Below are 27,858 nucleotides of genomic sequence, written 5' to 3' on the forward strand. Positions count from 1 at the left end.
GGGGGGGGGGGGGGGGGGGGGGGGGGGGAGAGGGGAAGGGACGGGGTCCGTGTTTTCTATTCCCTTTTTTCACATTTCAGATGAGAATTACAAAACCTCCAACAGAATTTTGACACCGCAGGGCGGTTGTGTCAGGGTGGGTCAGGCCCGGGCGCAAACTGACCGACGTGCACTCGAGTTTCAAAAAGGCGCAAACGTAAAACACTTTCATTAAGTGGGGTAATTTTAGGTGAAATGCGCAAACATCTTTAACAGCGCCTTTTGCGCCCTGTGGACCCGGGGCCGACCCCCGGACTGACCCCGGGCTGGACTGAGCCTGTGGTTCTGCTCGGTAGAGCGCGTCCGCTCGTAAATCCTGTCTTTGTTCATGTTTGTGTGTTTGTATGTTTGTGTGTGTGTTTGTGTGTTTGTCTTCATGTTTGTTTTCTCTCCACATGTGCCACGTTCTTCTTGTCCCACTTCATTAAACAGCCATAGGTTTGAGAACAGCACCCTCTTCAGGATAAACATTTGAACTGCAGAACAGTAAAGGTTTGAGTCACTTTTTTACATTTTATTTTACGAAATACAAAATGAAACATTAAACACACAGACGTGACGTAATGATGTAACAAACAGAGGAAACGAGGAGGATAAGCCCAGATAACAGCATGTGTGGAAAAGACTGGTGGAAAGTCCAGCCTCTGCCCGTCTCCATAGTGATGTTATTACTTATTATGACTTCAAACTATCTGTCTCCATGGAAACAAGACCTCATTACGAGTCAGATCTATGGAGAGGCACCCACACTCGCCTTAAGATTTTAATAGTTTCAAGTTTAGTAACAGCAAAAGAAAAATATAAAATCTGTCAACTGGACAAAACGTCTGTCCTTTAATAAGGCAGTGTTGAGCAGTAATCTGACCAGACTCTGACCAGAATCTGAACAGGACTGAAGAAGTCTGTTGGACGAGCAGCCAAACGTCTTCTCTCTAAAACATTTTGTCCAGTTACAGATTTCTTTTGTTCTTTTTTTTGTTGTTTGGATCAGACCTGGACGACTGAGGGAGACACACATAAGTTTCGTAATAGTTTTGCCATACAAACAGTAATGAAAGAGAAACAGCTGGATGCCCTGAACTAAAGCAAATTCATTATTATTTTACATTATTTACATTTTCTATATTTGTTTTGTTTAAAAGTGCTAAAATCGTGCTCTTGTGGCTGGTGAGCGCCCTCTTGTGGCTGGTGCTGGTTGTGTCGTGTTCTTCAGTCCCTGTCGTTTCCATCTGCCTCCATCTCTGTGTAGCCGGGTTTTTGGTTCTGAAACTTCAGCGCTGGCCAGTAACTATTCCTCCTCTGAAAACACAAACATTACATAAGTTTAAGATGATTTTAATCTAGAATCAAACCCGTTTAGATTTTAGACCTGGATGTGGTGAAGTGGAGACGCCACAGCTGGATAACAGTTAATGAAAACAGCCACAACAACCAGGGCCAGAACCAGCACCAGCGCCACGATGGCACCGGCCACGATGGCCAGATTAGGCTCCTTCCTCCGAGACGAAGAGTCAGAGTTTATATCTGAAAATACAACAGAACACAACAGAACACAACACACTGTTTATATCAGAAAAACAACACAAACGCAAAAACAAGTGAGTTTGTGCAGTACAGGCTCAGCAAAATGCAGGAATTAAATTTCATTTATTTGTAAAGTTTTTATTATTATTTCTGTATTTGTGCAGAGTCTGAGTCATGCAACTCACTTTACAAATCATTATTAAATGTATTTATTATTATAAAACTATTTTATAGAAAAATAAATTGTTAACATGGTTTTTGCTAATGCTAATGCAGAGTAAGAGAATAGTTAATACGATAACGTCCAGTTCACATCACTATGATTAAAACAATGAAAAGGATTCATGTTTTAATTATGAATAAAAAGTTCTTAAATACAGAATAAAACAAGAACTTTATTTGATATACTATGTTTATTAGATCTGTGTTTATTAATAGAGTACTGACCATAAGTACTACAGTACTCCCAACCCCGAAAGAATAAACCAAACCAAATTGAACCTTTAAACGTAAATAAAGTTCAAAACTCACCATTCCCAGTTTTGAGGATCGTTTTTGTCCCGTCTGAGGCTCCTGAGTGAGAACAGCTCATGTTCACATATGTACAGTCTCTTTAAGGGCAATAATAAACATTCCTATTATATTGATACCATTTTTCTTGCAGCCATTTTGCAGAGTGGTGGCCCCATTGACCCCAGTGACCCCACGTTTGCCTTCAGTCTCTGAGGACACAGATGAGTCAGTGGAGTTTTCATCTCTGAAATAATCTTCACAGGTGAAGTCTTCACTCTGGAATAGAGATATCAGATCAGAAATCAACAGAAATTGCATCAAATCACCAGAAATCAGATGAGAAATCAGATGACACATGTAAATAAATATATATCTATAACCTCTTCAAAACAGGCATAGTCCGTCCACTCCTGCCTGTGTCTGTCCATGCCGTCAGAGCACCTTCAACACAACACTTTAAAATCACATACTTTATAAATTAACCGTCTAAATGATGATTTAAACATGTTTAAATACCTTTGAAGAACATGGCACCAGCTGCAGCCCAAAGACTCATCAGCAGAGTGACACAGCTCACAGCTGTGGAGCTGCAAGCATGCTGCACACAGAGCAACATGGACTTATAATGTACTGTACAAGTGCATTTACTGTATATTTGTACTGTAGTACACATATTTATATTGTAGTAAACATACTTGTACTGTAGTACACATACTAGTACTGTAGTACTGTAGTACACGCACTTGTCCTGTAGTACACATACTCACTAGGCAGTGGGGTGAATTCTATGGCTGAGTTGTTTTGAATCTTGTCTGATTCTATTGTGACTCGGTGATATTCATAAACCGTCTGTTTACCACCGTCTGCAACAACAAATACATCACATATATATATTTTTATATTTTACATTTTTTTATATATTATATGTTTCTATATTTTATATATATTTTATATTTGATATTTTTTTATATACAGGTCTGATTTCAAATATTTGAATGTGTTCTTGTTGGTGCAGTTTTCAAAGCGCTGACCTGGAGCTGGAGCGGTGGATGATGTGACCATGAAGGCGTCGGACAGACCAGCCTTCACTGGATGATCTGCAGAACCAATATGAGCTAAAGCCACAGGGATCTACAAAGACAAACATATACTTACAAACAGAGAGTCAAGACTGGAACAGCACACTGCTGCTGAACATATACAGTGACCTCAGTGATTTTCACCAGCACCTAATTAGTCTGTTATTAATGTTCATATCTTTATTTACAGACACAATAGTGAAATAAAAACCCTAGGATCATGTAGAGCAGGTTAATATGAACATTTAAGACCAAAATGATGAGTCTGACAGCAGCATGATCACTTCCTGTTTGTAACGTGGTGGCTAGCAGGTTAGCATGCCCATTTATATATACATGCTATGGTTAAGAGCAATGCGGGAAAGTTTCCACATCCATGGGTTTCAGAATGATGAGAACCAAGGACCGTTGCCATAGAAATTAACAATACATTTTATGTTTTGAATGGGGTAAAACAGAAAAATCATACTATATATACCTGGAGGCTGAAGCCTACAATGTCCACACAAATCTGTTTATATGTTTAAAGCCTATGACAGGTGAACTATTCACTGTTTTTTAGGTTTCAAATTGTACTTCCTGATTGAAAATCATGACATCACACTAGGTGAGTGTTGCCTAGCAACCAGGCTGTTCAACAGGCTAAAACTCATCTAATGTCACAAACATTATTACTAGACAAGAAAACAACTTAATATTATTGAAATAATGTTAAAGCCTCAGGAAAAAATGTGCTTTGTGACAAACTTTTGGACAGTATTCTCCCAGTGTAATGTCATCAGTGTGATGTCATCAATGTGTGATGTCATCACTGTGTGATGTTATCAATGTGTGATGTCATCACTGTGTGATGTTATCAATGTGTGATGTCATCAGCGTGTGATGTCATCGGCATGTGATGTCATCAGTGTGTGATGACATCAGTGTGGGACTCTCTAAAATACAACTCTCTACTTCTTGTCACTTTCAACATATTTTCATCATTACTCATCTAAACCCCTGAGACTCATCTAAACCCCTTAGACTCATCTAAACCTGAGACTCATCTAAACCCCTGAGACTCATCTAAACCTGAGACTCATCTAAACCCCTGAGACTCATCTAAACCTGAGACTGATTTAAACCCCTGAGACTGATTTAAACCCCTGAGACTGATTTAAACCCCTGAGACTCATCTAAACCTGAGACTCATCTAAACCCCTGAGACTCATCTAAACCCCTGAGACTCATCTAAACCCCTGAGACTCATCTAAACCCCTGAGACTCATTTAAACCTCTGAGACTCATTTAAACCTCTGAGCCTCATTTAAACCTCTGAGACTCATTTAAACCATCAGCCACACTTTCATTTGAACTAATATATAAAAATACCTCAGTTAATGCATTTTTTTCTTTCAGATCTGAAACGCTGACTCTTACCTCTCTGTAGCTGAATGAGATGGTTCCGGATTTGTGGAGAGCGGCCTGGAAAGTAAAGGCACCGTCTTTCTCTCTGCCCTGGAGTCTCACTTTTCCCCACTGGACCACAAACACCTCACCTGTAAAAGACCCATCACACCTGTGCTAAACTCCAACTGAAACAAGACGCAAACTTATATGAACTGTACCATTGTCTAGATATTGAACAGTGGAGTCTTTGGAGAAGCTGGGGTCAAAGTTCGCCATCAGAGGAGCGATGTACTGCGTCGTGGTCAGCATGCGGTGCGTAATGTCACCCGTAAAGATAAAACCTGCCAATGTACAGATAGGTTATAGAACACAAACATAAACATGGCCGCCTCCCTCACAAACGGCTCTTACTACGGCAAGTACTGTTATGAAGCAAAGACGTTTCACATCTAAGACTCTGAATTTACAAACACTAGGAGTTAGTGAGTTTTGTGAATGCATCTACTGCAGTTACCAAACGTTAGCTTGATCACAGACTGCGTAAAGAAGTGATTAAGTGAGTGTGACGTCACCTACAGCGTTCAACTCCAAATGAAGCTCATCGAGGCTAGAAGTTATAGGGGCTAATTTGGAGCAGAGTTCCATACATAGACTGAGTATCATAGCAACCAAAGAGCCAAGCAGGAGCGAGGATGGTGAAGGTAACGCCCCTTCCCGCCCACACCAGTGGTTTAACAGGGAGTGGGCACTAAGCAACGCTGTCAATTAAACCTGTTGCTAACACTAGGAGGAGTGACCCCGGGGAAAGAAGGCGCCTGATTTGTCTGTTATTAATGTTCATATCTTGACTTACAGCAGTGCTTCTCAATTATTTTCTATCATTTTTTAAAAAATATTTTATCCTTATTTGAACTATACATATTTTTGGAACAACTGATTGAAAAAATTAAATAAAATATAATGAAATTGTATTAAATATCAAATAAAAATAAATAAAAATAAATAAACAAATGAATAAATTAAAATTAAATAAATATCAAAATAATACATTAAAATTAAATAAATATCAAATTGAAACAAGCAATTTAGCAATTTGATAGGCCACCTTATATGATGCTTACAGAGCTCGCTGGTTTAAGTGACATTCACAAAGCGGGATGATTGTTGTTAATATTCAGCACGTTTACGCTGAAAAAAACTCCAGGGTCTTATCAGTGTGACTGAGGTGTAAAGAGGTGTCTTAACTTATTTGGCTTCATACTGTCCGCTGCCACAGCAGACACCGGTCTGTCCTCGTGTCCCACCGGAGTCACGGTGAAGCCAAGTGCTAAATACGCTTCATCAAACTTTCTCGTCTTACTTCTCGGGTGACTTTCGTGTGTCTCATAACCTCCGTCTATTTCCGCCTTTCTTTTCATCCCTGTTAAAATGTTTTCCATAGTGACTCTTTAACAAAAGTGTTTCTTGTTCACTGTCCTGTATCACGATCTGTTCGCTCTCTCCTGTTCTTTGCTGTGTGCGCGCTGCGTACGCGCTGCGTACAGTACTACAGTGTCATACGCGCGCCCCCCTGGCATCTCACTGCGCCCCCACTATTTGAGAACCACTGATTTACAGACACAATAGTGAAATAAAAACCCCAGGATCATATTGAGCGGGTTGATACGAACATTTAAGACCAAAATGACGAGTCTGACAACAGCAGTTACAGAGAGAGGGGACACAGTTTTTCAGTGTAAAGTGAATTGGAGCCAGAGTCAATGGACCTGGAAGTGCGCCCACGATCACTTCCTGCTTGGAACGCGGCTCGCAGGTTTGCTATGCCCATTTATATATACAGTCTATGTATTTTACTCAAACAATATCATAAACTGCTTTGAAATAGCAGAGGCCTGTATTTAAAAGTTCAAAATCACATAATGCTTCATATAAACGCTGCCTGAGACCTGGGCACAGACCAAACTGACGGTGGAGTTTCAAAGAGCTGTAAATCGTGTAGATAAATGAATATATAAATACTTTTTATACAGTCTATGGCGCAAATATAACATGCAAACATTAAGTGTCATCCTTTCATTAGCCTTGGCTCTAGATGCTAACAACCTCTTACGCAGCTTGGAGTTTGATATATTCAACAAAAACATAATTAAAGTGCTGTGAATCAAAAGTAAAAACAGTTTGTATTATTTGTATTTGATCCGCATGGCTGTATGTTTATGTATGATTTAGCTGAGCACAGATCTGTAACAAACATCACAAAGGTCAAACCAACATCTGTCAAAACTTATCAAGGAACCTACCTCCTGTTGCTATGGTGATCTGCCTCAGGAAATGACCATAAAAGGGAAAGTCAAACGACAGGACGACCCTCTGGACAGAAGGAATTTCCAGTGTTAAACTTCTATAGACACAACATGAGAACTGCAAAGTCTCTATATGTGTCGATGTATGTATATGTGTCTGTATATGTGTGTTTATATGTCTTTATGTGCGTTTATGTCTGTATATCTGTGTTTATATATGTGTGTATATATGTGTTTATATGTCTGTGTACGTGTGTATATGTGCCTATGCCTTTACAAGCTAATTAGCACTGTTGCCATGGTGATTAACAAAACAAAATATATCTTTTGAATGATCGACTGTTCTCAAAATGGCCCCTTAAAACAACCATGATTATGAGACTTCATCATCTAGCCATGTTAGTTAATATTATTAGAGCAAATATCTATTAGAATGATGACATCTATAGAGTGTACATGCTACACAGGATACTACACAGAAGACTACACAGAAGACTACACAGGACACTGCACAGAAGACTACACAGGACACTGCACAGAAGACTACACAGGACACTGCACAGCGGACTACACAGAAGACTACACAGGACACTGCACAGAAGACTACACAGGACACAGCACAGAAGACTACACATAAGACTATACAGGACACTGCACAGAAGACTACACAGGACACTGCACAGAAGACTACACAGGACACTGCACAGCGGACTACACAGGACATTACACAGGACACTACACCGGACACTACACAGGACACTACACAGGAGACTAGTCAGCAGACTACACAGGTGACTACACAGGACATTACACAGGAGACTACACAGAAGACTACACAGGATAATACAAAGGACACTACACAGGAGACTACACAAGATAATACACAGGACACTACACAGGAAATTACACAGGACAGTACACAGGACACTACACAGAAGACTACACCGTACAGTACACAGGACACTACACAGAATACTACACGGTACAGTACACAGGACACTACACAGGAGACTACACAGGACACTACACAGTACACTACACAGCAGACTACACAGGACACTACACAGGACACTACACAAGAGACTACACAGGACACTACACAGGAGACTGCACAGGAGACTTCACAGGAGATTACACAGAAGACTACATGGTACAGTACAACGGACACTACACAGGAGAGCACACAGGACACTACACAGGACACTACACAGGACACTACACAGGACACTACACAGGGCACTATACAGCAGACTACACAGGAGACTACACAGGACACTACACAGGACACTACACAGGACACTACACAGCAGACTACACAGGACACTACACAGCAGACTACACAGGAGACTACACAGGACACTACACAGCAGACTACACAGGAGACTACACAGGACACTACACAGGACACTACACAGGACACTACACAAGAGACTACACAGGACACTACACAGGAGACTACAGAGGACACTACACAGGAGATTACACAGAAGACTACACAGTACACTACACCGGACACTACACAGGACACTACACAGCAGACTACACAGGAGACTACACAGGACACTACACAGGACACTACACAGGACACTACACAGCAGACTACACAGGAGACTACACAGGACACTACACAGGACACTACGCAGAACACTATGCAGGACACTACACAGGAGACTACACAGGAGACTACACAGGACACTACACAGAACACTACACAGCAGACTACACAGGAGACTACACAGGACACTACACAGGACACTACACAGGACACTACACAGCAGACTACACAGGAGACTACACAGGACACTACACAGGACACTACACAGCAGACTACACAGGAGACTACACAGGACACTACACAGGACACTACACAGGACACTACGCAGAACACTATGCAGGACACTACACAGGAGACTACACAGGAGACTACACAGGAGACTACACAGGACACTACACAGAACACTACACAGGAGACTACACAGGACACTACACAGGAGACTACACAGAACACTACACAGGAGAGTACACAGGAGACTACACAGGACACTACACAGGACACTACACAGGACACTACACAGGAGAGTACACAGGAGAGTACACAGGAGAGTACACAGGAGAGGTCAGAGCAGGGCAGCCTGTTGGACTGGTTCTGCAGTGTGGAGAACATTTCTTTGGCTTTACTTTAGAAACATTACAAACATGGGCTGGAGATACAGGGCTTTGGCGAGACTGTTTGAGTCTGATTCATAATTTGTGTTTGCATGTGTTGTCACCAGTTATTATCTACACACACATAGGATGTAATGTTTTGGCTGGCACGCCTCTGGAACATGATTCACAAAGTTTAAGGAGGTAAATTAGAACTTCGTGGGAAGAGAACTAGAGAATGTTGAAAATGTTTTTGTCTTTGTATCAGGGAAAAATGTGAAACTTGATTTAAGATAAAACAGAATTATTAAAATTTATAACCCATAGCCCGTATAAAGAAATGGACTGAGTGAGTGTGACGTCACCACAGCATTCAGCTCCAAATGAAACTCATCGAGGCTAACAGTTATGGCGGCCAATGTGGAGCAGAGTTCCATATTTGGAATTCTGACCACAAGTATCATAGCAACCATAGCAATGCTGTCAATCAAACCTGTTGCTAACGCTAGTAGGAGCAACCTCGAGGAAAGAAGGCCCCTGATTTGTCTGTTATTCATTTTCATATCTTGATTTACAGACACAATAGTGAAACAAAAACCCCAGGATGATGTAGAGCAGCTTAAGACGAACATTTAAGACCAAAATGATGAGTCTGACAGCCGCAGTTACAGAAAGAGGGGACACAGTTTTTACGTAGAAAGTGAATTGGAGCCAGAGTCGATGGAGCCGGAAGCCTGCCCATGATCACTGTCTGTTTGGAATGCGGCGGCTAGCAGGTTAGCTGTGTCCATTTCTATATACAGTCTATGGTATGGTTTATTGACCTAGTTTAGTTCTGACTTAGACCTGAAATTATCGCGTCATTGACCAAGTTTCGATGTGGTGGAACTCGGAAATACAAATTTTTTTCGGTTGGTTCTTGGTGGAGCCCTTGGACTGATGTTGCAGCTCTCTTTGTGGTTTCATTCATCTCAAAAGGAGAAAAGTCAACATATTGACACATATACATACACACACACATTAGAACCTCACCGCTGCTTGTTTGTGTGCGTTGGACAGGATGCCATGGAGTCGGACTTGGCCATGCCTGAGGTCACCCATGTCCACCCACAGCTCCCGTGTGTGCTGGTCATCTGGGCCAAAACTTCTCCAAATGTAATATTTCCCAGAATCCTCCTAGCAGACAGAACAAACCCAAACGTTATACTCGTCTATGCCAGCAGGCAGGTACTAAAATCCACCAAATTGCACGTTGTCATGTGCATATAAGTATGTGTCTTCCATAAGAGAACCATGTTTATACCTAAAATACAGCTAATAATTATATTCATACCAAACAAAGGCATACAGACTCACCACTATACGTGTCATGTTGCTTGGAAGTGTCTGGATGGTTACGCCAGGACCCAAAACGGCTCTGTTTTTCCGGGGATGTCCAGCAGGTGAACTCAGGGCAGTGTAAACAATAGCGTCACCTCTACTGGACTTTCCATCGTGCTTAGAAATGGCAGTGTAGAAATCGCCTGTACAAAACAAATTATTTCACATCAGAACGGTCAAAACAGATTTCAAATGTGCAACAAAACCAGCGTCGACAAACTCAAGTAAATAAACGTTTCTCAAGAATAATATGGGATTGTTGTGGTGCAGGGTTGGGTTGTGGGTTGGTTTGAGTCATTTCTTGGGATTCGTATTCTCCAAACAGTGGTCGTTGTTCGATAAGCGATCTGAGGGAAGTTTGTGTGAGAGCGGTACGGGGTAATACACAGTTTAACTTCACTTCCACAGAGAAATAACCCGACTTTGTTAACACTAGCAACAGTGGTAACAATGGTACCTGTACCTTCTACTCATATTTGAAGTGGACTGAAAAGTAAAAGTATTTTTATTATTGTGTGAGACCTGCTGAAAAGGCTGAGGCTTTATTTTTAACACATTTAGAATTTGAACAAAACAAAAATATACAAATAAAAACAGACAAACTTTTTAAGTACATTTTTAAACAAGTACTTTTACTTGAGTATTTTTTTGTTGCTGAATCGGTATTTACAGTATTTAAGTAACAAAATATACTTCATCATTCATTCTTTCTTGTGAATTAGTTTAAAACATCAGACTTCTGTGAGTTCACTTTTTGACCTCCTGGTAGTTTTCAAGCACATGTTTCTGTATTTGAACAAAATAATTTGACAAAATATTTCCTTTTTACTGTCGGTGAGGATCACATTGGTCAAAAATCGTAACTTTCTCATATAAAACTGCGACAAGTCACTGGTTTTGGATAAATTCCCTGGGACACGGGACAAAAGGCTCGCCCTTAAATGATGCACACCATTACTGAAGGTGAATAAGCAAATTACAAACATGTGTCATGGATCTAATAAAATAACGATTCAGCTCCATATCCCGTAAGCCTGTCATTAGTTAACCCAAAATGAATCCAATCCTCCCAGGGGCTAGTAATAATAATAATAATAATAATAATAATAATAATAATAATAATAATAATAATAATAATCGTAACTACAGCCACATATTGATCAGTATTTGATTTGATTTGGTTGTCTGTATCCCTCAGGTCTGATTCATAGCAAAAAAATGAAATAAAATCTGTCAACTGGACAAATCGTTGTAAAAGCGAAGATGTTTCGCTGTTCATCCAAACCGCTTCTTCAGTTCTGGTCAGATTACTGCTGGACACTGCCTTATATCAGTCTGAAGGGAGGGGCTAACTACACTGAAACTGTAAACAGTTTCAGCTTTAACGACTCTTTAATAGCTATCGGATTTGGTTGTTATTCATTTTTTATATTTGTGAAGCGTAGTACAGCTTATCCTCATTTATTTATCTATTTTACAATTCAATTACTGAGTCGTCACCTGGGAAACACTACATTGCGACACTTTCTGTCGCGTTACCGCACGTTGCGTCATGCTGACGTCACGTACATTATATAAAGCCGTGACACGGGCTCGTTTTCGCGGGGTGTATCTTCTAACCCTAAATCCGGGTTCTTTCCTGTACCAAATGTTTGCTGTTTTCTCTCGGACTTTCAGCGAGCTACAGGAGGATTTCAAACATGTCGCGGATATGTTTCAGAGGGCGTAAAAAAAAAAAAGTCCATGAGTATCACTCCGTTATGTTCAGTTCCCGGTCAGAAACACCGTGAAAGACGCCGTGGTCAGTGAGTCTGCCGCGAGGAGCTCGTCTCCGCTGCTCCGGTGTGCTCCCGGGTCACGTCCGCAAAACTGACACAGAAAAGTGACAGTGGCGCCCCGGCCCGACCCTCCCATGGTCCCGCGCGGACGCCACATTCATACATATCTTAAACTGTTATTTTCTTCAGTTAAACTTTACTGACGTGGACGGGGTTCAGTGATGCAAAAGCTAAAGTCCTCAGTGCTCACAGGACGCACATGAGCTCCTCACCTTTCACCAGCCGCTCCTGTTCAACACGTTTGACCAGTTTAACTTCTTGTTTAAGGCATGTTTAATGCAGCTGCTGTTCATATGACCTTAAAGGGCCCACATGAGGCCATGTTCTGATCTGTTCTAATGTTTCCTCGTCACAAACAGACCTGGAGTTGTGTTTCGTTTCATTCACACATGTTTAACACACAAATCCTGCATATTTAGACTGAGTTCTTCACTCAAACTGAAAACGCTGTTCCACCTTATGATTCCATTATGTGGTAATACCGGAAGTGCTCCACTGTGTTTTTAAACTCCACACACCTTCACTAGAATCATTTAGATCATTTTAGTCCTGGGATTGCCAATCTCTACTGAACTAACCGGACTCATCTCGGACGGCGATGAGTCTGCCTACAGGAGGGAGGTGGACCGGCTGGTGTCCTGGTGCAGCAGCAACAATCTGGAGCTCAACGCCCAGAAGACAGTGGAGATGATTGTGGACTTCAGGAAAGTCACAGCCCCCCTGCCTCCCCTCACCCTGACGGACTCCCCCATCACCGCTGTGGTCTCTTTCCGCTTCCTGGGCACCTGCATCACCCAGGATCTCAAGTGGGAGCCGACCATCAGCTCCCTCATCAAGAAAGCCCAGCAGAGGATGTTCCACCTGCGGCAGCTGAGGAAACTCAAGCTGCCAGTCCAGATGATGGTGCAGTTTTACACTTCCATCACTGAGTCCATCCTCACCTCCTCCATCACTGTGTGGTTCGCTGGGGCCACTGCCAGGGACAGACAGAGACTGCAGCGCATTGTGCGCTCTGCTGAGAAGGTGATTGGCTGCAGCCTTCCATCTATACAGGACCTGTACGTCTCCAGGACTCGGGGGCGAGCAGGCCGTATAGCAGCTGACACCTCTCACCCTGGACATGGACTATTTGAGCCACTTCCCTCTGGCAGGAGGCTACGGTCCATTGGGACCAGAACCTCTCGCCATAAGAACAGTTTCTTCCCCTCTGCTGTTTGTCTCATGAACACTTTATAATATCTGCACTAAACTGGACACTTTATATTACCGGTCACTTTAATAAGCCATGTTTGCACTGTTGTTCTGATGCTGCTGTTGTATATATTTTCTCCCTTTAAGTATTTCATTTGATTTTTTAAGCATATCTTTTTAACTTTGTGCATGCCCTTATTTGTATTTGTATTTATTCAGTGTGTTTATGTTGCACTTTTTCACCGAAGCAAGTTCCTAGTTTGTGAACTGTGTTCACAGACTATGGCAATAAAAGTCTTCTGATTCTGATTCTGATTCTAAGGGTAAAAAGAGCTTGAAAACTACCACTTCATGACATCACAAGGTGGAACAGAGCATTTTGAGCTTGGGAGATGCAGGCAGCCTAATAATGCAGGGTTACTGAAACGTGTGAATGAAATAACTCAAGGGTCCATTTTGCGTAATATGGGACTTTTAACAATAGTCACAGAGCTGAGTTCTTGGTCGGCTACACCCAAATAAACTTATTAAAACCACTTGTTTGAAAAGCTTTGGATGTCAAACACACAAATTAAATCTCAGGCTTGTACAATGTGTTCGTTCTGTGGTTTCATCATCAGCACGACCCCATTTTTCACGTCTGACCTCAAGTGCACATAGGCTTAGTGAAGGTGAGGTCATGAAGGTACTAAACCGTTTTGAAGGATGGAGCTTGACTTTAACAAGGTTCATGTGAGTCAAAATGGCCACCAAAGATTAAGTCTGTTCATATTAGTCATAGAAAACAATCTTTATACAGTTTTATGTCTGTTTTGAAGTAAAAGGGGGCTCCTCTGCCTAACTCAGAACATTTGGTATAAAACATTATAAAACATTAATTTGATTGAACATGACGTGTGGCATTTGGCAGCAGCTGGAATTTTCGGGGTTTTTTTTGCACGTTTTGAGTCGGTGAAGGTTGGGTCAGCCACAGCACCCCCTGCTGAATGCCCAGAGCACAGGCGGTGTGAGACGAAGCAGCTGAAGCCTGTTTGAAACCTCAGTGGGACTCACCGTTTCATTAGTGATCCTAGCGGCACGCATTAAAAGCACAATGGGGCATTCAAGTTTCCAAAAGTGACGTTTAAGAACTGTTTTTGATCGATGACATTTTAAAAAGGACCAGGACTAATTAAATAAAATGTTCTATTCTCCAAACAGGCAAAAAATCAGACCCACTCTGAGCTGAAAACATCCAGGGAGTAAGAAAGGACCTGGTCAACTACGAAGGCCAGACACCATAGGCCCGCCCAGGTGCATTGTGGTCTATCTGCTCTGACCTGTATCCCCCCCAAGGGCCCCACTCTTAACCAGAAACAGAAAAGATGCCAAATTAAACAACAAGGAATTACATCAAACACAGCAGCAAAACATAAGAAATATGAATATAATAAAAATATATATGTTAAAAATGCTAATTATATATTAAATATGCATAAACCATTCATTCATTCATTCAAACCAGGACTGTACTAGTACAGTTCTAGCACTAGTACTGTACCAGTGCTAGAACTTTTAGTAGTACTGTTAGGAGTAACTGCAGTAATGTAAAGTAGTAGTGGTGGTGCTACAGTGTGTTTTGCGTCACATACTTGGGACTCTTCATCTCGTCCAAGCGGATGTTCCAGATGGACAGACCGGTTTAGGCTGGACACCAAACCTCTGATTAGAAAACTGAAGACGTCTGAAGAAAATGGAACTGGTCAAATAGTTAAGTGTTTTCATTTGGTTTAAACAAACCACAGACGTTTGTTGTTGAGCCAAATGTCGATTTCATCAAAACTGGTCACAAACAACTTTTTAAGTTTGTGCCAAATATGTAGCACCAGACTGTGACAGCTCCACAGAGCGCCCTCTAGTGACCAGCGTGACATGCACACGCTTAAGTCAGAGCAAATGTCACACAGATGTTTGAGCCACAAAGTGACCAGTGCCCACTCGTTTAGGAACTACCAAACCACAGCAAGCGGTCAGCAGCCGGACACACCCTTCCGGAGCCGGACTGGCACTGGGCCTATAATACCAAACTCTATAACACCAAACTCTATAACACCAAACCCTATAACACCAAACTCTATAACACCAAACTCTATAACACCAAACCCTATAACACCAAACCCTATAACACCAAACTCTATAACACCAAACCCTATAACACCAAACTCTATAACACCAAACCCTATAACATCAAACTCTATAACACCAAACCCTATAACCCCAAACCCTATAACACCAAACTCTATAACACCAAACCCTATAACACCAAACTCTATAACAACAAACCCTATAACATCAAACTCTATAACAACAAACTCTATAACACCAAACTCTATAACACCAAACCCTATAACACCAAACTCTATAACAACAAACTCTATAACACCAAACTCTATAACACCAAACCCTATAACACCAAACTCTATAACACCAAACCCTGGACGTTTAGGTCCAGCACATTTAAATCCGCCCTGTTCAAACTGTTCAGATCTTTATCCATGTTCTTGTCGTTTCTTCTCATTGATGGGCACGCCCACTGTGATGGGCACGCCCACTGTGATGGGCACGCCCACTGTGATGGGCACGCCCACTGTGATGGGCACGCCCACTGTGATGGGCACGCCCACTGTGATGGGCACGCCCACTGTGGCACGCCCACTGTGGCACGCCCACTGTGGCACGCCCACTGTGGCACGCCCACTGTGGCACGCCCACTGTGGCACGCCCACTGTTACGTACACATCCACTGTGACCTACGCATTTCCTTTATTTTCTTAATTGATGATACTCTTTGGATTCAGCAGCGTCACATAGTCATTTTTGTACAAATGAAATAAAATGTGCTGCTCGCTAGTGTGATGTACAGCATGTGATGACATTTACGGTGATGTGAGCTCCCAAGTCTCTAACACAGAAGTCAGCGGACTTGTTTCTTTTATGAAGTTGTTTTAGATGAATATTGTGATTTAAAATGTGTAAATTATTACAAAATGACCCACAGGGTCACAGATGAGAACCATAGAGACAGGGCTGGTTTAAGGCTCCAGTGTCAGATGTGCACACTGGGATCGAAGCAGAGGCGTTCAGCTCATGATCTACGACGTTCAAACTTGTAAAATTCAAATTCCTTCTATGTTCCTCTCTGGTCAAGTATTAAACAAATAAACATAATGGGTCATCTCTGTGAAATAGTCGTTTGAATCTTCGAGTCCTGACTCTGGACTCGGTGAGGACAGGACGACAGGGTGAACGTGTCAGTTCTGTGGAGCGGGGTGAGCAGTAGCTGATGGGGAACAGCTTTTATCAACAGCTTTTACAGTTTCGATACCGAATTCCAATACGACAGCTTTAAGCATCAGCTCAGACTCAATATTGACCAATACCAGAGTACAGACTGAAAACAGCATTTATTTACTAAAACATAAAATATGGCAAAACTGATCCAAATGTTTATGGAGCTGTTATTGCTCTCAAGTAATGACAGAACAGCAACTATGACTAGAAAATAGTCAATCGATTCACTTCTGTGTAAAAACTGTGTCCGCTCTCTCTGTAACTGCTGCTGTCAGACTCTTCATTTTGGTCTTAAATGTTCGTATTAACCCACTCTACATGATCCTGGGTTTTTTATTTCACTATTGTGTCTGTAAATCAAGATATGAACATTAATAACTGAACATTACAACTGCTAGCCTTGATGAGTTTAATTTAGAGCTGAAGCTGTGGAGATGTCACACTCAGTCACTTCTTTATGCAAACTGTGCTAGTAAACTAATGTTCTAACACGGGAAGTACGCCGTTTTTTAAAAATAATGTCAGATGCCCTTCCTAAGGCTTGTGAATGACTAGTTTCTTAAAAACCTTGTCATGTTGCAGTGGATTTTGTTTTCTCTGTGAATTCATATAAAGTTTGTTTTCTAATCTGTTCTTGACATTCAAATGTCATAATGTGAGCCCCGACACTCTTCATCTGAGACTTTCTCTTTCAAATGTGTTTTATTATTGGATGAAGACACATCTCAGGCTCTGGGATGTTCCAGACTGGACATCGCTCCATCTTTTGGCTGGGACTATTTTGACTCTCGTTACATGTTTTGCGATCACCAAACACTCCGACTATAACATCACAGAATAACATCCTGCTTTGCAAAAGATCATCATTTAAATCCTGTTTTTCCCTTTACCTCGAGCTCGCTCTGACCCTCGGCTGTCAGCATGAGGTCAGCGTGAGGTCAGCATGAGGTCAGTGTGAGGAGGCGGAGACCAAACACAGGCCAGTGATCTGATGTAAATCACTTTGTTCTCAGAGGCTTTGGTTGTGAAACAGTCTGAGGTGAAGCAGACTGCTCCCCCGAGAGCCAAACACGCAGAGATATACTTCATATAAATACACTTCATATAAATAAGATTCAAAATGAGGTGGGACACGACAGAAGACAAGGAGTTCTGCTGCTTCAGATTTACACCTGGAGCCTGAGTCACTGAGGCCCAAACACCTCCAGCCTAAAAACACATCAAAGACCTCCAGCCGATTCACATTATGTTTGGTACACACCTGCTTTAAACCAATATTAAACTTAAAGGAACTGTAAGATTTACTTTTAAATTCCATAAACGTGACATCACCATATCACGAGCTAAACATATGAGCCAAACATGAGCTAAACATGTTCAAATCCAAAATAGCTTTTAGTGAAAACATTTATGACGGTGATTTATTCTTAATCACAAAAACACTGGACACCACGTCTCATTTATTTATATCAGAACGCAGAATGAGATTCACATGATTCTCTCATTTGAGTTACCAGGCTCAAATTCAGTTGTTTTAAAACTAAAATGCCTCTGATCTGAATGCTCCCTCTGTTTAAGGCTCAGGCGTAATTTTACGCGAGGATCTTTGCCCGAGGACGGGCCGTCGGAACGTTAAGGGGTTCTTTTTGACATATCTCAAAGAGACTACCGAGATATATCAAAAAAGCAGCTGCCTGTGAACTCGTTGGTGCCAGGGTGAATATGAGTGGTAAGTTAACATGCGCAAATTTGTTAATTCAGATAAATTTATGGAGGCTAATAACCAAATGTATTAAATACAGATTCAACATTAAAAAAATATATTTATTTAAGGTTTTTACATTAAACAGAATTAGCTGCAGCATAGGGTGGACCCAGGATCACTTTTTTTACTTTTGTAGAGTGCAACCAATTGTAATATTTTAGTCAAATGAAGCAAAACTTTACGAGATTTCATTTTAGCGTCTTTTTCCCATCTACTGCTATTAACCTCAAAATTCCCTCCAAATAAACAGCCAATCAGACGTGTAGGAGGCTCGCGATCTGCTCTGGAACAGAGCGCGACGTGACAAGCTGCCGCTAGTCGCTGTCGTTAGTCGCTCCCCGTGTGTCGAGCCCATAAGAGCGCTGGCTACACACAGCGGCTTTAAAGACGTTCCCATTTTAGTCTGATTTGGGCCTTAGACCACTTGGGTGTGTCATGGCCCACTTGGGTGTGTCATGGCCCACTTGGGTGTGTCATGGCCCACTTGGGTGTGTCATGGCCCACTTGGGTGTGTCATGGCCCACTTTAGTCTGTTTTTCTTCAGTCGTCCTTCAGGGCTCTACAGTCACATTTGGACATTTGTCCCAGTCAGTGATGATCTGCAGTGTTTTAATCGAGAGCTCACTAAAGTCTGTGGTCTGGAGAGTTCAAAGTTTGACCAGTGTGATTTAAAATGGCCCTGAGCCTGGTTTATGTGAATGAAACACACAACACTGAAGAGTTATTGTTATTTTGGTGTGAGTGGTGATGGAGGGAGAGGCTCATTATTATTATTATTATTATTATTATTATTATTATTATTATTATTATTATTATTATTATTATTATTATTATTATTATTATTATTATTATTATTATTATTATTAATGTATTTTTATTTTTTTTATAAGGTCCAGATGGATCCATTTGAGTTCATAAAGAGTGAATATTTTTGCTGTGCTCTGTTTAAACAGATCAGTTGTTCTTGATGTTGATCTGTGTTAAACCCGGAGCTCACTGCAAAACTCTGAGGTTGTAGTCATGTTTGAGAACTCGAATAAATACAGCTTGCAATGTATTTGACAGAACCGATAAGGAACTGATAAGGAACAACAGGAGCGGGGGTTAATGAAGACGAGTCAGAGCCAGCTGCAGACGTCAGAGCAGAACACTCCCTTCTGTAGAAGAATGGGGGAGGTGACTGGACTGAAGAGGTCGCATATACTCGGACAGTGAACCCAGGAAGCACAAGGACTTTATGTTAGAGCGGCTCAAAAACATTCAGCTCTGGTTTTGACTCGATTGGCCTTGTTCAGACTGTAAAGAAGTGACTGACAGTGTGTGATGTCACCACAGCTTCCGCTCCAAATGAAGCTCATTGAGGTGAGAAGTTATAGGGACCAATTTGGAGCAAAGCTCCATATTTGTAATTCCAGCCACGTATCATAGCAACCAAACAGCCAATCAGGAGAGAGGCTGTTGAAGGTAAAACCCCTTCCAACCCACACTGCTGGTTTAGCAGGGAGTGGGCGCAACACTATCAATCAAACCTGTTGCTAACGCTAGCACGACTGACCTCGAGGAAAGAAGGCAGCTGATTTGTTTGTTATTAGTGTTTATATCTTGATTTACAGACACAATAGTGAAATAAAAACCCCAGGATTATTTAGAGCAGGTTAATACGAACATTTAAGACCAAAATGAAGAATCTGACAGCAGCAGTTACAGAGAGAGGGGACACAGTTTTTTCAATCGTTGAGTCGATGGAGCTGAAGTGTCCCATGATCACTTCCTGTTTGATACACGTGGCTAGCAGTATTGCTATGTCCATTTATATATACAGGTAAGGTCTTGTTTGAGTCTTGGGTCCTGGTTAACTCCCTTTTCAGACCTGGTAATGATCTGATTTGGTCCTGGTTCAATCCTGGTTCAGATCTAATTTGGTCTCACATTTTAGATTATTTTGTCATATTATAATCCTTGGATATTTTACACACTGTCCTATTAATCCGGTTTATCTGGAAATGTTACTGGTTTAGTCCTTGGTTTGTCCTGTTAGGTCTTGGTTAAGTCTGACAGAGGTCTTGATTTAGTCCGGGTCTAGTCCAGGTCTAGTCCTGCGTTAGTCCTGGTTTAGTTCTGTGTTGGTCCTGTTTTAGTCCTGTTTTAGTTCTGGGTTGGTCCTGGTTTAGTTCTGGGTTAGTCCTGGTGGTTTTGAGGGCGCGTTCACACTTCTCAAAATAGATTTGGTTTAGTTCCAGGTTTAGTCCCGGTTTAGTCCCAGTTTAGTCACAATTACAGAGTGCATTCACACTTGCATATTTACAACCCCAAAAATAGGACTAAACCAGGACTAGACCAGGACTACATCAGTCTGATAGTTCATATATATATCGTAGAAATGCTGAAATGATTAAACTGTTTTTGTCATTTGTTTATCCTGTTAGGTCTTTGTTAAACCCCAGTGTGGTTCTTGTTTAGTCCTGGTTTAGTTCTTGGTTGATCCTGATTTAGTCCTGGTTTAGTTCTGGGTTGGTCCTGATTTAGTCCTGGTTTAGTTCTGGGTTGGTCCTGATTTAGTCCTGGTTTAGTTCTGGGTTGGTCCTGATTTAGTCCTGGTTTAGTTCTGGGTTGGTCCTGGTTTAGTCCTGGTTTCTTTTGGACATGTTTTTGTCCTGGTTTAGTTCTAGTCCTGGTCTAAAGACCTGATTTCATGATTTGATTCTGTTCTTTATGTGCACATTTTGTCCCCATGGTCCAAACCCCCTTTAAGAGCCAGTCGAGTTTAAGAGTTTAAGAGTCGAACTTACAGAGCGACTCCGGCTCTTTTAAACCTCAGACGTTTGTGGGATGTTTTTAGACTCCGCTGCATTTTTGTGGAGCAGGATATTTTTACTTTACACTTTACAACAAACACCAAACCAAAAGCCCAAAAGCCACGGCACACACTCCTCCTGCAGATACACACACTCCTCCTGGAGATAGACATGCTTCTCTGCAGATACACACACTCCTCCTGCAGATACACACACTCCTCCTGCAGATGCACACACTCATCTGCAGATGCACACACTCCTCCCGGAGTTCTACTGTGAAACTTAAACCAGACAAAGATAAAAATCCTACCACATCTTTAAAGTTTCAGCTTCATACAAACACATTAAACAGGAGAAGGTGCAGTTTTACACTGACCTGCTGGAAGTTCTCTTCATGAGCTGGCATCTGGTTTCACCTGTTCCAAACCTTGTGTCTTGTAATGAAGTTCTTGTAGTAAAAGTATAAATATCATCCTGCACTAAGTTAAACTTGTAAATAAAAAAACAAACACACTCACTTGTTTGGTGTTTTGCCATAACCCATAGCAGTTCTGTCTGAATACAGAAGAGCAGCATCAGCTTCAGCAGCTTCAGACCCATTTTCAAAACATGAAAAGTCAAAAGTTGAACAGTCTCCTCTTCTCTTCTCGTCTTCTCCTCGTCTCTTCTCCTTGTCTCCTCCTCTCTCTGTGTCTCTACTTTTGAAAACTGTTCCTTTTTTCCTGACTCCAAACTCACCACACTAACTACACCCTTTCTCTCCTCCTCAGAGCTGTCTGCTGGACGTCGCCATGGTGATTATAAAGACAAGCTGATTGGTGGAAAAGGAGGAAGTGAAGGAGCTTTTGTCTTTAGTCTTTCTAAAATTTCTATGAGACAACAGCAGAAAGTCAGAGATTTTATATAAAAGGCTAAACAATGTTTTATATAAAGACATATTAAATAATTTGTATAAGTCAAATATAAAAATATAACTTTTAACAAGAAGTGGTTACAATTTCCTGCCTATCCAGTAGGTGCCACTGTAATATGAGGATAATGCAGTAGTCACTTGAAGTCGCACGGGTGATGTCATCATAGCGTGACAGCCAAGCGCCTCAATGAGAAACTGACAGAAAACGGTGCCTATAAGTGGTAAAATGTTCATTTAAATGGTTTCTGAGTACACAAATAATCTTTGATACGGATAAACAATGCTGTAATAAGTGTCATGTCTTAAGATTATTATTCATTTAATTTGTAGAACCAAGGATTGACATAGATGGATTGTAAAACTGTAACGGCTCACGCTCCGGAGTATAAGTCGACGAAAAAACTAGTAATAATGAAAACAAACAACGTTGCACTGGACTATAAATCGCATTTTTTGGGGAAATTTATTTTACAAAATCCGAGACCAAGAACAGATATTTTATCTTTAAGGGCAAATTATAATAAAGTAACACATAGACAACAAACTATCTGGTATGTTTACATAAGATATTAATAGTTAATCAGATACACTATGCTAACATAACATATGCCAGTTTGTCCACAAACATGAGAGACACCAGAGTTCTTTTCACTAATGTTTACTGTGGTCTTACTTCTTCATGACAGTTCACACCGTAGGATTAGTAAACATATAAAATATAACATAAGCACTGGCTCATATTACATATGCACACAAAACTGCACATGAACACATGGAAAATATACATACCACTTTGGCCATAACTTTATATTTTACTTTTCAATTGTTTATATATTATATTGCTCTTTTACGCTAGACTTAACATTAGCATAAAAAGGCTTGATTGGAAAACAGGAGGTAGTTTTCCTGACCTTAAACTAAACTTATGATAAACTAAACATTTACAATATCGTTCCAAATGAAAAATTATCACCATTAAATATGAACTGGATAAAAGAAAACAAGTCAAGTAAATTTTCTTACAGGTATTAAGGTATTACAAACACAACAGCGCCATCTAGCAGTCAAACAAATGAACTGTAACATGTATCATCAACCGTTACATAACACATACAAAGCATAGACAGTGAACTGAATACATGTCTGGTATGTTACCATAAGGTATTAACAGTTAATCAGATTTTAAATCCATTGAATTCTTTATCCTCGGTGTCGCTTCTGAACAACTCCACCTGCTCCGGAAGTAGACGGCTGTCATACTGGTAAACAAGCCTAAAGTGCCCTCATGCAGTTGCCACTGTGACAATAACAAAGATGTGAAGTCATATATTTTAATAATTTCACATATAAGTTGCATCTGAGTATAAGTCGCACCCCCAGCCAATCTATGAAAAAAAAAGTGTGAATTATAGTCCGTAATTTAATTTCTATTGTGCTTTTACAATTTGAATATAAACTAAGTAGTGGTTTTTTTTTTGTCTGTTTTGTTATAGGATAACTACTGTTTTTATTTTATTTTTGAAAGAGAAACTTTTGATCATTAAAAAAGACTGAAAATGACTGAATCCTGAAATATGTTGAATACTTAGATAGACTTTGAAACTGTTTTTAAGAAAGCCAAAACAAAGCAAAATGAATGCTGTTCTCCTGCTGGGGACAGTCGGGGAAATAAAAAGACCCACATTATTTTTTTGGAGCTGGTGTCTGGAGCTTAACTTACATATGATCTTTACTGGAGCTTTAGAGTCAAAATCATTATTATAATAAATCATTATTATAAAGAGCTCATATGTGTGATATATACATACATACATACATATACACACAAACACACACACATATGTATATATATATATATGTATGTGTGTGTGTATGTATTGATAGATAGATATATATATGCACACACAAACATCTTTATCCATGAGAACTGTTGGTACCACCCACACACCCACAGTGGAGTGAGAAGTGACATGGTAGCTTAACCTTGGCGGTTATGATGCTAACACGTCCCAGCTTTGAGTTTGTGCATTACAAGTCCCCATAATGTTTGGATTCAATGAAAACACATGTGTTTTGAGAGCGCTGCCCTGTGTGTGGCACAAGTGTTAGTTTTATTTGTGCTGGTTTTGTGCAAACTCTTGTTTTTTAGGAATGACACAAGTTTTACTGTGTGTGGACCACTCCTCAAAACCACATCTGATCTGAAAACATGACAAAGACTCAACGAAAGCTAGCAACAAACAGACACGCCCACGCCAACCAGACACGCCCACAACAACCAGACAATAACCAGACACAACCAGACATGCCCACAACAACCAGACACACCCACAACAATCAGACACATCCACAACAGACACGCTCACAACAACCAGACACGCCCACAACAACCAGACAATAACCAGACACAACCAGACATGCCCACAACAACCAGACACACCCAAAACAACCAGACACACCCACAACAATCAGACACATCCACAACAGACACGCTCACAACAACCAGACAATAACCAGACACAACCAGACATGCCCACAACAACTAGACACGGCCACAACAGACACGCCCACAACAGCCAGACACGCCCACAACAGCCAGACAACAAACAGACGTGCCCACAAGAAGACACACCACAAAAAACAAACACTCCCACAACAACCAGACACAATAGATGCACAGCCATGAGGACGATTAATATCAGCTTTTGTAAACATGAGACTGTGACAGTGCAGACAGATGGAGGATTTCACACAGTGTCAGAGAGTGAGTTTATGTGAGCTCCAGCTTCCAGTTATGATTGTGTTTTTTGAGTTGGTATGTCCGTGTATATATGTGTATATATGTTCGGTAGGAGCAGTTATTGTCCCAAAATGACTCATGTAAACGTTGCATCAGATTCTGTCATAGTGGGAGAAGGATCATCACTGGATTACTTAAGTACCACTGTGTAATATTTCTAAGAGAGGGGTTGCCTCCATCTTGTCTCCAGGGAAATGTTATAGCATGGCATTGTTTGTATGTTCCACAGTATGGAATTAAACATAAGTATCTCCACTTAAACAGGTACAACCACCAGATCAGATCTGTGGAGAAGCACACATGCTCATGGTAAGAACACCCGAAAGGTATTTTTGAGCAATAAATAAACATGTTTTGGTGGACACCTCCCTGGAGAGGTGTTCATGTCCCACCGGGGAAGACCCAAGACACGCTTGGAGGGACAGTGTATCTTGGCTGGCCTGGGAACGCGTTCGGGTCCCACCGGAGAAGCTGGAGGACATGTCCGGGGTGAGGAAAATCCCTGCTTAGACTGCTACCGTTGCAACCTGGCCCCGGAGAAAAGGAGGAACACGGATGTGTTGGTATAATGCAAGCGTGATGAGTTTAATGCCACAGTGAGGAACATTCCAGGGAAAGCAGTGACATCTCCATGGACATCTCCAGGAGAGTGTGCCTTAAATAAAGACTCACCTGTGTTCTGCTCTGATCCACCAGAAACAACAGACCCATCTCCACATCCTGGTCCAGGGTTCTGCCCTCTGCTCCAGACATTTACCCCAGAAACACTGAAGGACGAGTCAAATGCAGAGGACAAGTCCCCTACAGACACAGAAGAAATGTATGTAGTTACAATGCTGAATACTGCAGTAAAATGGATTTGTATGGATTTTGTATACAGGGCCTAGTCCAATCAGAGTACTGTGTTCTGAAGACTTGGAGTACTCAGAGTACTGTGTTCTCAACACTTAAAAGTACACTGAATACTGTGTTGGAGTACTTTTACATGGAGTCACATTTAAATTATAGAGTAACCACACAATATTGAATTAAAAACAGCTTCATGTTTTTTCAGTTTGTTCTGAGTTTCTCTGGAGATGTTCAGATCTCACCTGCCTCATGAGCTGAGTTTTATTTTTGTGTCACTGATTCTGTTCAGGTTGAGCCTAAACGTGTGATCAGATCCTGCCACGTGCTCTTTTGATTTGAATAAAGCAACTGTAATCTGAATATTACCAAAAAAGAGTAACTGTACCAGGTTACAGTTACTCTACATGAGTATTCAGAGTATGTGTGGGTGGTACATATGTTCAGTTACATCACTGTTTACTGGGAGAATGAAGTACTTATTACTTCTGTTTTTGGAGCAGTGCTCGATGTCATAGACTCGTGTCAGACTTGGTTAAGTCCACAGATGTTTTCATGTGTTCTGTTTTTATCACAGACACTTTCTATGAAACGAGCCGCGCCCAGAGCAGAGATAGGTCCAATCTAACGTCTGCTTCTAGAAGAATAAGAACTGGTGACTGGCCTTATATTTTTATAGGCTCAAATTAGAGGCTATAATGCTAACTTTGTACTTTGTGCTCGAAATATCAAAATGTGAAGTAGCAGTGCATTTGTCCAGAGTGAATCATCTCTGTGGTCAGTGCACGAGTCGGTCAGCCTCAGTGTGGCTTTGTGTGACAAAAATAAAACAAGCTCCTGATAAAGACATACACCTAACTTCATCACTTAAATGTTTTTAGAATAATTGTATACTTAGTTTTATGGTGCATTTTTGAGTGATTTTTGTATTTCATTCTTACAGGCCTAAACTCTCCAGGCCAATATAAAAAGATTATTTTGGAGACAAGGTCTCTGCAGAAAAACAGGTCAGTCTGAAACATCGTTAATAATAATGAGGATTTGTGATCAAACCAAAACAGAGTGAAACTAATGAATAAATAAATGATACAGCAACGAGAGGGGGGTGAGATGCTGCACTGCACTGCACTTGCCTTGCCTCTGTCCGCGTTTTGTTTTAACACAATCTGACCATAAAGATCTGACTTATCTGAACTACAACAGGTGATTTTGCTGTTTGACAAGTCCCTCTCAAATAACATTACAGGTACAAGCTAGCTAGCATTAGCATTAGCCAACAGTTTTTCAGTGAGTCTCACCTGTTGTTTGAACAGTGGTGGTGTTTTATGCAGATGTGGTGTTCAGGTTCTTACAGATAAAATCAGTTAATTTATTTATTTAACACTCAGTTTAATGCTTGCTTCATCTAACGTGAAGTTATTTTAACTGTAAAAAACATTTGACCTGCGTCTGTGTGGTGACGACATCGGGACACGCACAGCTGTGTCTTGTTTACTGGATTAAAAAGTCTTGATCTCATAAATCCAAGGTCACTGACTTGGACTGTAGGGCGAGGCTCTGTGACCTCTGACCCCTAGAGCAGCGCCAACACATTTATGAAGTTTCTTGTTGTGAAATGTGAAAATTAAAAGTTCTGAGTTTGCTCTGAATGACCCGAAACTCAAATGTGATTCATTTCATTGTAAAAGTGTCATTTTGATATGTAACTTTGTGCTTTATAATGATGTTTGATTTAAGGTTGATGATGATGATGTTTCACAGCTGTGTCTCTGTGATGACGTTTCAAGTCTCTATGATGATGTTTTGTGTCTTTGTGATGGTGTTTCAGAGCCGTGTCTCTGTGATGATGTTTCATGTCTCTCTGATGATGTTTCAGAGCCGTGTCTCTGATGATGTTTCAGAGCCATGTCTCTGTTATGATGTTTCATGTCTCTCTGATGATGTTTCAGGGCCGTGTCTCTGTGATGATGTTTCAGGGGCGTGTCTCTGTTATGATATTTCAGAGCCA

At 41.0% G+C, this 27,858-nt stretch overlaps 1 protein-coding gene across 1 annotated transcript; it reads right to left on the minus strand.

Annotated features, from left to right (window-relative positions):
* Positions 1-628: 628 nt before the first annotated feature.
* On the minus strand, positions 629-21,962 carry LOC117375336 (plexin domain-containing protein 1-like). The gene is made up of 14 exons (XM_055223634.1): positions 21,810-21,962; positions 10,349-10,515; positions 10,025-10,168; positions 6,845-6,914; positions 4,763-4,885; positions 4,575-4,693; positions 3,108-3,207; positions 2,844-2,939; positions 2,593-2,674; positions 2,457-2,517; positions 2,214-2,352; positions 2,095-2,136; positions 1,409-1,563; positions 629-1,338 (listed from the first exon to the last, which is right to left on the minus strand). Exons 1-14 carry the CDS (start codon positions 21,889-21,891, stop codon positions 1,249-1,251), a joined length of 1,470 nt encoding a protein of 489 aa, XP_055079609.1. The 5' UTR covers positions 21,892-21,962; the 3' UTR covers positions 629-1,248.
* Positions 21,963-27,858: the final 5,896 nt, after the last annotated feature.

Source organism: Periophthalmus magnuspinnatus, chromosome 8, assembly GCF_009829125.3.
Source record: "Periophthalmus magnuspinnatus isolate fPerMag1 chromosome 8, fPerMag1.2.pri, whole genome shotgun sequence".
NCBI lineage: Eukaryota > Metazoa > Chordata > Actinopteri > Gobiiformes > Gobiidae > Periophthalmus > Periophthalmus magnuspinnatus.

Bases quoted from the DNA above. Each gene is read 5' to 3' on its own strand.
- LOC117375336 (XM_055223634.1), bottom strand. From the start codon at position 21,891: ATGGGTCTGAAGCTGCTGAAGCTGATGCTGCTCTTCTGTATTCAGACA. The intron at 4,886-6,844 runs GTAGGTTCCTTG...GTACATTGGCAG, and splicing joins GATCACCATAGCAACAGGAG to GTTTTATCTTTACGGGTGAC. The intron at 2,353-2,456 runs GTTATAGATATA...TCTCTATTCCAG, and splicing joins ACTATGCCTGTTTTGAAGAG to AGTGAAGACTTCACCTGTGA.